The sequence below is a fragment of the Anabrus simplex genome, chromosome 9 (assembly GCF_040414725.1).
Source record: "Anabrus simplex isolate iqAnaSimp1 chromosome 9, ASM4041472v1, whole genome shotgun sequence".
In the NCBI taxonomy this organism is placed as follows: Eukaryota; Metazoa; Arthropoda; class Insecta; order Orthoptera; family Tettigoniidae; genus Anabrus; species Anabrus simplex.
This window is the reverse complement of record NC_090273.1, coordinates 57,163,088-57,175,022: the sequence shown is the minus strand read 5'-3', so window position 1 is coordinate 57,175,022 and position 11,935 is coordinate 57,163,088. Positions and strand designations below refer to the sequence as shown.

The 11,935-nt window shown below is 41.2% G+C and overlaps 1 protein-coding gene across 1 annotated transcript in view; it reads right to left on the bottom strand.

Moving 5' to 3' along the window:
- Positions 1–1,078: 1,078 nt before the first annotated feature.
- LOC136881325 (kinesin-like protein CG14535) overlaps positions 1,079–11,935 on the bottom strand; it is a 295,387-nt gene continuing 284,530 nt past the window's right edge. The window contains exons 13-15 of the mRNA XM_067154138.2: positions 10,765–11,006; positions 6,648–6,818; positions 1,079–3,486 (exon numbers count right to left, since the gene is read on the bottom strand). Coding sequence (XP_067010239.2) covers positions 3,335–3,486; positions 6,648–6,818; positions 10,765–11,006 — 565 coding nt within the window. The 3' untranslated portion in view covers positions 1,079–3,334. The remainder of the gene's footprint in view (positions 3,487–6,647; positions 6,819–10,764; positions 11,007–11,935) is intronic.

The window sequence follows — 11,935 nt, the reverse complement described above, 5'->3', positions numbered from 1 at the left end:
ACGTGGGTTGGCGACCACTGGGCCCTTAGCTGAATTCCGGCATTGCTCGCACTTCCTTGAGCCAATCTCCTCGGATCGGCGTCGTCAACATTTGTTTTTTTTCCGAGATCGATGCTATTAGGTTGAGTTCTAGGAAGTCTTTCACTTTCACACTCCTCCTGACCCTTGTCTTTCTTTGGTTTATATCTTCATTTTTTAAAGTGTTGGATCGCTTCCATTTGTTCTCTCTGAATAATGTTATATAGAGGATGGTTTCCTAATTGTACATCCTCTTAGAACTATAATCACCACCATCACCACCTCCTTGACTCTACGGCCGTTTGAGAGTCTTGACCTCATTTAAGATAATTGCCCATCCTTCTTCATCGCCTCTCTCCTTCTCCAGTCGCACACTTTCAGCACACTCAGGTCTGGATCCTCATCCTCCATGCTTTTCTGTCTTAGCCTTTCTACATACATTGCATCTTCCACATGGCCCTAACCAAATCATATGCCTTCTACTAACCAGGTAGTTTAACCTTTAGGTCTGCCCGGTTCTTATCTGTTGACTTCTCAACGGTATTTTCTTTCATGATGATACACCCAATCCCCAGCCATGAGGACGATGGACTCTTTTGTTAGGACTACCGCACCTTAACCAAGACGTCCTTATATGAGGGGCAGCTGTAACTGGCCTTTGTTCTTTCCCATTCATGGATACGATCTTGTAGATGCACCAGCAGCGGCCAGAGTATCTGTCAATTCCTCAAACTCAAATTAAAAGCTATTCACCCTCCTCATTTATCCAGGCTTGGGACCGGCATCTGGTTTATTTGGATTACCTCTCCCAGTCCCCCAGTAGAAAGCTTGAGAAATTACATCTTCTGGAAAAGTGATGGTAATGTGAACATTTGCACGATTTTATGACAAACGGGAGTAGGGTCTTTAGGTCAGAATTAAGAACATCCTCGGTACAATCGATTCTTATAATTTTATTACAATATATTTCTGTACATATAAAATATATTACAATAGATCTATACATAAAATGTGTGTACAATTAGAGAATTCGTTGCGTTGTTTATTTATTTATTTATTTATTTATTTATTTATTTATTTATTTATTTATTTATTTATTTATTTATTTATTTATTTATTTATTTATTTATTTATTACAGATGAGTAATTACCTTGATCCCAGTTTTGTTCCACCATATGGCAGATGTAATATTTTATAAATAATGTTTTCGTACAGTGTATCATAGACATTTCAACAAACTGTGAGGCACGGTAGGGAACAGACAGGTGGGCAACATTATTTTTCAAACAAAATCTCATGTCTTTTCTTTTTTTGTTATTTGTTTTACGTCGCACCGACACAGATATGTCTTATGGCGACAATGGGACAGGAAAGGCCTGGAAAAGGGAAGGAAGCGTCCGTGGGCTTAGTTAAGGTACAGCCCCAGCATTTTCCTGGTGTGAAAATGGGAAACCACGGAAAATCATCTTCAGGGCTTCCGACAGTGGGGTTCGAACCCACTATATCCCGAATACTGGATACTGGCCGCACTTAAGCGACTGCAGCTATCCAGCTCGGTAAATCTCATGTCAAAAAGTTGTAATCATTAAGTATGTGTTTACTATTACCCTCCATCCATCACAGCTTATAAGGTAGCCATAACGGAATTGTATATTCTTAAAAGCCAAACACGATGAGCGTGTATGGTAAAGACATTTTAAAAAGATCAGTTTTAAACGAAACATGGGACAATCGTCTACCTAACCTCAAAATGTGAAGATGTTTATTGATACACACTGATTTATATGAAGGAAAACTGCATCATTTGACATGCTTGCTGTGAATTTTCACGACTCCATAGTTCTTATATCAATACGTAGGCCTACCAAATATGAGCATTATAGTGCAAATGGAATTTTGAACTCTTCTTCACAATATCAGACTTTCATATGAATGAATCATTATTTTCTATTCAATAGTCTATGTTCCTCATATCTGCAGGAAATAGATTTTTTCTTTACTTTGAACATAAGAAAAGTACAAATAAATGTAAACACTTACGTTTTGGAAATAATCATCTCTCTGAAGAGAGTAACAAATGCCCACAAAACCTGCACAGTTCACCTTGCGGCAGCTTATTAAATTACAAAAGTGGTCTTTTGGATTCCAAGAAAATAAGTCCATTACTGAGAGATAAGGAATTCCAAGAAATTGTGTCAGCTTCCTCAAAAGGGAAAAGATGTTATTTTATTTAAAGAAAACCTTTCAGCGAACAGTTGTGTAATACACCATGATGGCCTGTCTTGCAGTGATGCTATAAAGATGACCGCTAACGTTCCAGCCGTTCAAACCGTTCCAGGCAGGTGCCAGGACAACAACCGTTGTCGTCATTGCCACAACGATATAGAAACCCTTTCTCATATCCTGGGATACTGTCCCTACGGCGAAACCCTGCGACGTACTAGACACCATGCCCTGCGAAGCTAATCGCTCAGTCATTGCGAGACACTGGTTACGCAGTGCACGGAGAGATCTATGGACAGTCAGAGAACCACATCACCCGTAGGTTCGATATGATAGCCTTCAAAAATAACAACAATGGATATATTACTGATCCTACGGTTCGGTTTGAATCGCACGCTAATCATCCCAGTGAAATACACGAGGAAAGTAAAAGCATCTACGAACCAACTATCTACTTCTACCGACGTGAATACGGACTGGATAACATCGAGGTTATAGGCCTCATGATCGGTGCAAGAGGAACAATTCCTAACTTCTTCGAAGAATTCCGCTCAAGATTCAATCTATCAGAGTCGTTAACGAAAAATGTAGTCCTTAAAGCCTTGAAAGGTTCATTTTTCCATACTGAGAAATCATTTATATAGTATACTTTGTCCTCAATGGTAACCTCCTTATGGGGAAAGTGTTTATTTTCTCTGAATTAATTATGACAATAATGGTCAAACAATACACATGATCTACAGCACATCAGACGAAGAATGGCAATACAGAACACATTTTTGGCGCACATCAATAACAAGAGGGAAACAACCACTAAAAATTTCTGCCTCAAGCTATTCATTACTAACTTAAGCTTTTAACTTATAAATTACGATCCTCAAAACAGAAATTAATACCACCATTGTTATTAACTGCTACATCCTGGTATTCATTCAAATTTATTTCTCTGGAAGTCTGTCTGCAAGGAACAAATTACTGATACCACTAGCCTGATTTGTAGAGAAAATTCTTTATAAGCATATCATATGAAGCAGATATTCCATAATTCCTTCAGATGTGGAAACGCTGATAACTTCTATCTTAAGAATGATTTCAGTCTTCAAGTCGTGGAAGAGCATCGAAGCAGGTGACCATGAGGATGTGAGATTTGCAAGCCACCACTCTTTTCCTGAGGATATCTGTTTCTCTCTGAAGAGCCTCGATGAAACTAGGGTTTCGATGATCCATACTCGCCTCCACATGCACTGAAACATTAGAAAAGGAATAATCTTAGATTTTGAAGAGTGGAAAACAACTCTTGCATTTAGAATGAATGGTTTAATGTTCTGTAGTAGTAAGTGTCAGGAAGACTTGGACTAAGAAAAGAACCGTATCTTAAAACCAAGCCCCATGGTTCTACAGCCCTAACGAGCTTTGGCCTACCAAGCGACCGCTGCTCAATCCGAAGCCCTGCAGATTATGAGGTGTCGCATAGTCAATGCGACAAATCCTTTCGATCGTTATGCTTGGTTTTCTATGGTTTTCACGTAGCCTGAGTGAACCTTGAGCCACCCCTCAATCCAGGTAAAATTTCCCTGATCTGGCCGGGAATCGAACCCTGGGCCTCCGGGTGTGAGGCAGGCACGCCACCCCTGAACCGTGGGGCTGGCGACATTTTAACACAAAAGCAAATTTATGCTGGAGAATCTAAAACAGAGCCAGAAATAGGAATTTTATTTTATTGCATTTGACGTTCATGTTGAAGGCAGAAATATAGCCATTGGACTCCCAGACCTCGGTGTTAAAAGAACCCTGTAAATTTGGATGCAACATCCGGGTCACGTTTGAAATAATATAGTTTTGAATATTAGTTTTTTTCCTTGGGGAATGACTGTACATTAGAATAAAATCCACCCCTGAATTCACCTAATATATAAGGCGTGACCGAAAAGTTTCCGTTTGAGGGCGTTGCTGCGGCGGATATATAAACACAGACACGTAGGCAAAAGCTTGAGAGTGACAGTGGTGTGCGTACGTTAAATGCGGCCAAGTGAACTGTGGCGACATTATTACCAAATGCGTCCAAACAGGACCAACGTGCTTTTATTCTGTTCTTGGCTGCCGAAGCACAAACACCGGTGTACATCCATCGAAGAATGAAGACTGTGTATCGGGCAGCATGTCTGTTGTGGAATGGTGCACCAAGTTCCGTGCGGGTCGCGTTTTGCCACAAGACGCGGGTCGTTCTGGGAGGCCAGCCTAATCCATTACGGAAAACAACCATCAGGCGGTGGATGAGGCCTATAGTCCTGATCTCTCTTCATGCGATTATCACTCCTTTGGTCCGCTGAAAAGGGCCTTGAAGGGACGACGCCACCTGTCAGACGAAGATGTGCAGCAGGCGGTTACGGACTTCTTCACGCAGCAGGACACGGTATTTTACCAAACGGGGATTTTTAACTTGGTGCATCGGTGGGATGAGTGCTTCAATGCTCACGGTGATTATGCCTCATTCGTATCCCAATTCAGGACTGTACGGCCGTCGAACGGAAACTTTTGATCGCCTCTTATATAACAGTGGTGTGCTGGTGGACACAACCTAAAGTTATATTTGAAATAATGTGAAGAATGTGTCAGTTTCTCCATTACTAATACTCACGCGGAAAGTTGCTGCATCGTGTACTATAATGCATGTTTTCATTCCCACCCAGAAGAGGCGAGCCATCTACACGGTAACGCCGTCCCTCAGGACAGAGAATTTGATACGGCCAAGAATATGTTCGTTGAAGGTGAGGCGGTTGGTAGCCGTGGACTATAATAGAAACTGTCCCGGCACTCGCATTAGTGTAGGAGAATGGAAAACCACAAAAAAAGCATTCTCAGGACAGCCGACGGTGTGGACCAGCCCCTCTCCGTCTCTCGTATGCAGAGCTGTTGAGCCACAGTAGAGCCATGTGCACTGATAAGAGGAAGGTCACCCTGCTCTGTTGGTCGGTCGAAATTTAGAGCTGTAGAGTCACGGTAGAGCCGTGAGCACCGGTAATATGAAGCTCACTCTACTCGGTTGGCAGGTTGTAACATAGAACTGTAGAGCCACGGTAGAGCCGTGAGCACCGGTAATATGAAGCTCACTCTGCTCGGTTGGCAGGTTGTAACATAGAGCTGTAGAGCCACGGTAGAGCCGTGAGCACCGGTAATATGAAGCTCACTCTACTCGGTTGGCAGGTTGTAACATAGAACTGTAGAGCCACGGTAGAGCCGTGAGCACCGGTAATATGAAGCTCACTCTGCTCGGTTGGCAGGTTGTAACATAGAGCTGTAGAGCCACGGTAGAGCCGTGACCACCGGTAATATGAAGCTCACTCTGCTCGGTTGGTTGGTCGTAACATAGAGCTGTAGAGCCGAGAGCACCGATAAGATGAAGCTCACTCTGCTCGGTTGGTCGGACGTAATGTAGAGTTGTAGTGCCACGGTAGAGCCGTGAGCACCGATAAGATGAAGCTCACTCTGCATGGTTGGTCAGTCGTAATGTAGAGCTTTAGAGCCACGGTAGATCCGTGGCCGCCGGTAAAAAGAAATCTCTGTCTGCTCGGTTGCTCGGTCGTAATGTACAGCTGTTGTAGAGCCACGGTAGAGCCGTGGCCTCCGGTAAGAAGAAGTTCACTCTTCTCGGTTGGTCGGTCGTAATGTAGAGCTGTAGAGCCACGGTAGAACCGTGGCCACCACTCCTCTTCTCGGTTGCTTGGACGGAATGCAGAACTGTCGGACCACTGACCAGCCATGGCCACTTGTAAGTCGGAACCTTTTCTATATCTGCCGATCGACGGGCCTCTACTACTACTACTACTACTACTACTACTACTACTACCTACTACTACTACGGTTACGCCGTCTCTCGGACCAAGGATAATTAATACAGTGAAAGAGATGTTCGGGGAAGGTTGGTGGCTGTGGCCTATATTAGGAACTACCCCGGCATTCGCCTTAGTGCAGGAGAATGGGAAACCACGGAATATCATTCTTAGGACAGACGATGATGGGGACTAGCCCCTCTCTGTCTCACGAATACAGGGGCGTAGAGCCACGGTAGAGCCGTGGCCACCTGTCCTCTGCTCGGTTGGCCGGTCGGAGTGCAGCGGTCTCGCCCTGTCGGAACATGGACCAGCCGTGGCCACTTCTGGGCCGATACTCGCTCTGCATCCGCCGACGGCAGGCCTCGTCACGAGCTCGTTAATGCATTATTTATGATTACGAATACAGAATATGGATGTCTTTCACGGATTTGGAGATATTTCAGGTTGACCTTATTATCGATACATAAAATAAGATTCTCAGATAGTAAAATGTATCTTAATTACTACAAAATTATACTTGCATCAATCCTTCACACTCTACAGGAGGAAATAGGGAAAAGAAACTCACTTACGTTCGTAGCTCCATCTGCCGGAAGGGATGAGCAAACGTTGTTTGGCTGCTGCCAGCTCCTCCTTTAGCTCTTTCTGCTCCTGGCGTAGTTCTCTGATTTTACTTCCTCGCACTTCAGTCCACCTCCTTTCCAACCTTTCCACATCTTCTCGGCAATACTGTAAAACGGGCACTGCGGACATACAAGAAACATCCATGTTCAGCAAGGATCACTTCCGATTAACATTCGTAGAACAAAGGTAGAGGATTAAGAAAATAAAAATTATACAGGGAATGATAAGAGAGACAGTGCTGTTCCATAGTCAGTCTGATTTGAAGTTACTGTTGTAAAATATAATGGGTCAAAATCACTTCCGTATTTTTGGCTAAGCGTTCGGGACCTGACTAGGACGACTGAGTATCATTGAACAGACACCCTGAGTCAGAAATTACTTTCAGTAGCTCAGGGTAATTCCGTCCTTCCTTCTCTATGCTTCAGAAACAGGAATATACTTACTTAACTGTCCTCAAAAGTTTGGGTAACATTATTCTATTTTATGCCAATATATTAAAGCCCTTGGTAGAATCTTAACTGAATCCAAAAATATTAGAAAAACACTTCAACAAGGTGCTCAAAGATGACATGAATATGATCATCAATAGACCCGTCGTTAATTCATGACTATTATTGTTATTAATAATATTCTTCTTCTTTCCGATGAGGCCTAGGTGCCAATTTCAATTCAATCCTTAATACTTCGTTGTTTTCTCTTATGTTCCTTCCACTATTCTTTCATCCTTTCACTATGCTGTTTTTTGTCCTCGGACCACTTTGCACCAGGTTTCTTGTTCAATCTTCCTTGGAATTCTTCCACACTTACTAGCCTCTTTCTAAAAATATCTTTGTCCATAGTTTATTCTTCTCTTATATTATTTCTTTCTATACATTTTCTTACTTTTTGAATCCAGCCCTTTTGTCCCAAAGGTACTTGAAAATACTTTTTGTTAATCTGGAGTCATCTATTCTGTAAATATGTCCAAAAATTGCAATCCCCTTTTATTCTTCTTCTCCTTATTATTACTATTATTGTATTAACACAAAATGGAAGAGTCGAGCACAATGTAGAATATAAAACTAACTTCATACAGGTACAATATGAACCAGTTAAATCTAGGGAAATTATCTGTTTATTGCATGACAGTCATAAATGATAATAATAATAATAATAATAATAATAATAATAATAATAAGTAATAATAATAATAATAAATAATAATCATAATAATAATAATAATGTTATTGGCTTTACGTCCCACTAACTACATTTGAGGATTTTGGAGACGCCGAGGTTCCGGAATGTAATTCCGCAGGAGTTCTTTAACGTGCCAGTAAATCTACCTAGACGAGGCTGACGTATCTGATCACCTTCAAATACCACCTCCCACGTCAGAAGGCCAGCGCTTTAACAGTCTGAGCCGATCAGGCCGGCAGTCATAAATGCGACTTCTCTGCAGATGTCTTCATATTTTTCGTAAGTGCAAGAGTAATAACTACACATTAATGAAGGTTCACATGGGCTTTATTTGATAAGAAATGCAGGGTGCAACAATAAAGTAGGCCAAACTTTGAGGACACATTCCTCAGATGAAGAACAAGAAAATATATTATATGGACATGGGTCTGGAAACGTTTCATTTCCATGTTAGAACACAGTTTCTACAACTCTACATTAATCGCGGGAAACACACAGAAACACAGCATATCAGCATAGCACATGAAACGCTTTCTTAAATGAGGTGTTTGTAATGCCTTCCGTTAGCATTGATACATGCATTAACCAACCGTCGTTTCGAATGCGGGATGCACTGATAAATCCCTGGAGTACCGTGTAATATGGTTTCTCAGCCTTCCAAAATGCAGGCACGAGGACACTCTGCATCGAGTACCGGGATTTGATACACAAGAGTTTTCAAATGCCCCTACAAGTAAAATTTTAACGGATAGAGGTGAGGTGAATGTGGAGGCCAGGGAAACGGTTGCGGACCTTTATTTGAATAAAAATTATTATATTCTTCTAACTTTGAGGAATGTGTCCTGATGTTTGGCTGTAACTTATTGTTACACCCTTCTCACCACACTCCGTCTATTTTCATCACATGATCGACTGTTTAGCTACTGATAAGAAACAATATGAGCTCATCCATAATAGCTGCAATTATAGGATCATATTATGTTAGGCGCTAAAAACACCAGGAGGAGACACGGAGACGTGCAGAAAATATGTAACGAAGTCGTCCAGATACAAGATAGCCTAGTTTGTAATTTCAGGTGTTTAGATAGCTTATGGTATAAAATACTGTAAATACTGTACAACAATTAAAGTAAGTAAGACAGTATCCATTCTTCTCTGCCTTTCATTCTTCTTGTACACTGAAATTTATGTTTGAAAATGGAGATTACTGTATGAGAAATGGCACTTTCTTAGATTGTTATGCAGTAATATGTTTAATTTCGTAACAAGTTAATTCTAGCACGCACAATGGTTCAGTTACGCAATTTGCATAAACGTTAGGGGAATAGAAAATTAGGACTATAAAAATATATGCATTTCTCCCAACATAACCACAAAGCACTCTAGACGACAGGTGTCATTTGTCAAATAAATTTGTATCTTAATTTATTATTGCATAAAATCCATTAATGTCTGGATCTATGTCATCAAAATAAGGAAGAAATCACGTAAACAGAATTCGCTCTGGTTATCCGTATGTTCCACCTATCTCCGGAGATATAGGTTGTTTATGAGGTACCGATACCGGTGCGCCTTTTAGCGCTCCTCTGTCGGTCTGTAAAGAATTTTAATTTAATGATTGATTAGAATTATTAAAGATAGCCTAATTAATGTCCATTGAGTATAAATTAACGTTTGTGTGCAAGATATAATTTGCGTGCTGTATGTGTGTAGGTGCCCAGGAAACCAATGCTATCGAGATTGGCTGACACAGCAGTTACCTGTGTGCTGGTACTGTGGAGTACTGGGTGGTCACCCATCCATGCACTGAGCACGCACAATGTTGCTTAACCATTAGAAAATGGGATTGTAACCGTTGGTGCGCAGTGCCTGTCACTTTAGTAGACTAATGCGTTTACTTTAGTGTGAGTGTGGGGATGCTCATTTAGAATAAGAGCAGCATCGTTAATGGGCAGCAATTAAGTGTTGTGCACCGCCTCGTCTCCGGGAACCAGAGCTTAACCTTTTAGAGCTAATAAGTCCTTAGGATGTGGTTTTCAATTTAAGGAAGTGAAAACTTTTGAACAGAGGAATGGGGGCTATTCTTGGGGGGCGGAGTGGAGATTTATACTTGGTTGGAGTTTTTCCAGGGGCCTCAGCTACTCAATTCACCGAGGTGACCCTGAACTGCGATAGATTGGTTTTTGAGGAGGTTGAGGAGTAGTAATAGTAGGGTATTGTTTACTTGGCTGGTCGAGGGCGGTATGGGGGCGGGGAGTAGCAGCGGGGGAGTGACTGAATGAGTGTTGGGATTTGCGCGTGATTGGGGGTACTATTGTGCCTTGTGCTTTGCTATTACTGCCTTCTTGAAGTATGGGCATCGAGGGAACGAGGCCACGTGACTACCATGGCAGTTCGCGCACCTCTCCTGGTACCGAGACATCTTGCATTCAGTGTGACGGTGTAGGCCGCCGCACCTATTACAACGGGTGTTGTTCCGGCATCTTGCAGCGTAGTGGTTAAGTTTGAGGCAGTTGTAGCATAATATAGTGACACGTAAACAGAATTCCAGTTCTACGGGACTATTACTATCGAGATCATGAACTAAGCAACCTCAGATTCAGAACTAATCGAATGTTATGTTTCAATTCCGTAACTTATAAATTAATTAGCGGATACTCGCCTAGTTCAACTTTTCCTTCAGACAATTTATCACTACCATCTCAGATTCGTTTACTGTGGCTCGAAATAAAGCTGCGGCGATATAACATCTGCTGTTTGATTGAGGTAAAGGATAGATTAAAATGTATAATTTACTTTAAAAATTGTACAAATGAATTTAGAGAAGAATATCTAGGAGGGATGGAAAATTTATGACTGTATATTTCACAGTCCTTTATTATTTACCATTATTGACACCTCCTGGATCATGCAGCTCAGCCTGTGATCCATTATCTGAGTCCTGACTGGAGACAAAACTAGAACTCTCACTGTCGCGAACAACACTGTCATAGCCCGAGCTCTCACACCCTGGCCGAGACTTGCGCTTCAGTCGAAGAGACTGTGGGCTCACCTTGGACGGTCGAGGGCTGCCGGAGTCTTGTCCACTGTCATATCCTTCTGCCGTGAACTCTGGGGACGGCTTCAATCTGGCTAAAACAAGGAAACCAATTGTAAGAATGTTCGAAAGATTTTTCTTTAACAGATAGAATACATTTCAAATAATAGGGTAACACAGCAACAATAATAACAAAATTAATAATAATAATAATAATAATAATAATAATAATAATAATAATAATAATAATAACAATAATCATGTATTTCCGGACCCCACGTTGGGTTCATTTCTTTCTTCACTACATACTGCATGAGGAATCCATATTTGAATTCTCCCCCACTTTTCCGTTTAACTGTGTATAAATCAGAAATAGAATTCAGACAGTTGTGTTTTTATTACGTATCACTAACTACATTTTTATGAATTTCAGAGGCGCAAATGTGCTGGATTTTTTCACTGTAAAAGTGCCGGAAGGTATACAGATACGAGTGTGGCGTATTTGAGTACCATCAAATATTAACAAACTGACAAGCAACATTCTCACGAGGTGACGAGCTTAAGACTACTTCGTTAACGAGAAGTAATCGAAGTTCACTCCTGAAATTATGTTTCATTTTGCTCATAATAGATATTCAACTGTGATTAATCAGAACATAGACTCTTTAGTAGTGAGAGTTGTCAAAATATGTTTAAAGCATAACTTCTCTGAGCGCCGTCCACATTTAATTACTGCTGCCTTTTCACATTCAAAACGGTGATCTTTCAAATTGTTGAAGCATTAGTCAGCTGTGTTCTGAAAATGGTCTTGATTTCTTAAAGCTAATCGAGCTAACATCCGTGCACATTGATGTTTGTGCTGAAATCGCAATATGCAGCATAGCGTTTATTTGTAATCCGGGATCAAAACCAGTGTTCTACGGATTCTATTATTATTAGGACTATTATTATTATTAATTCTGTGCCGTATCCGCTTAGCGAACGTTGGCTATCATGTTCGTAGTCATTTTTTGTATCGAC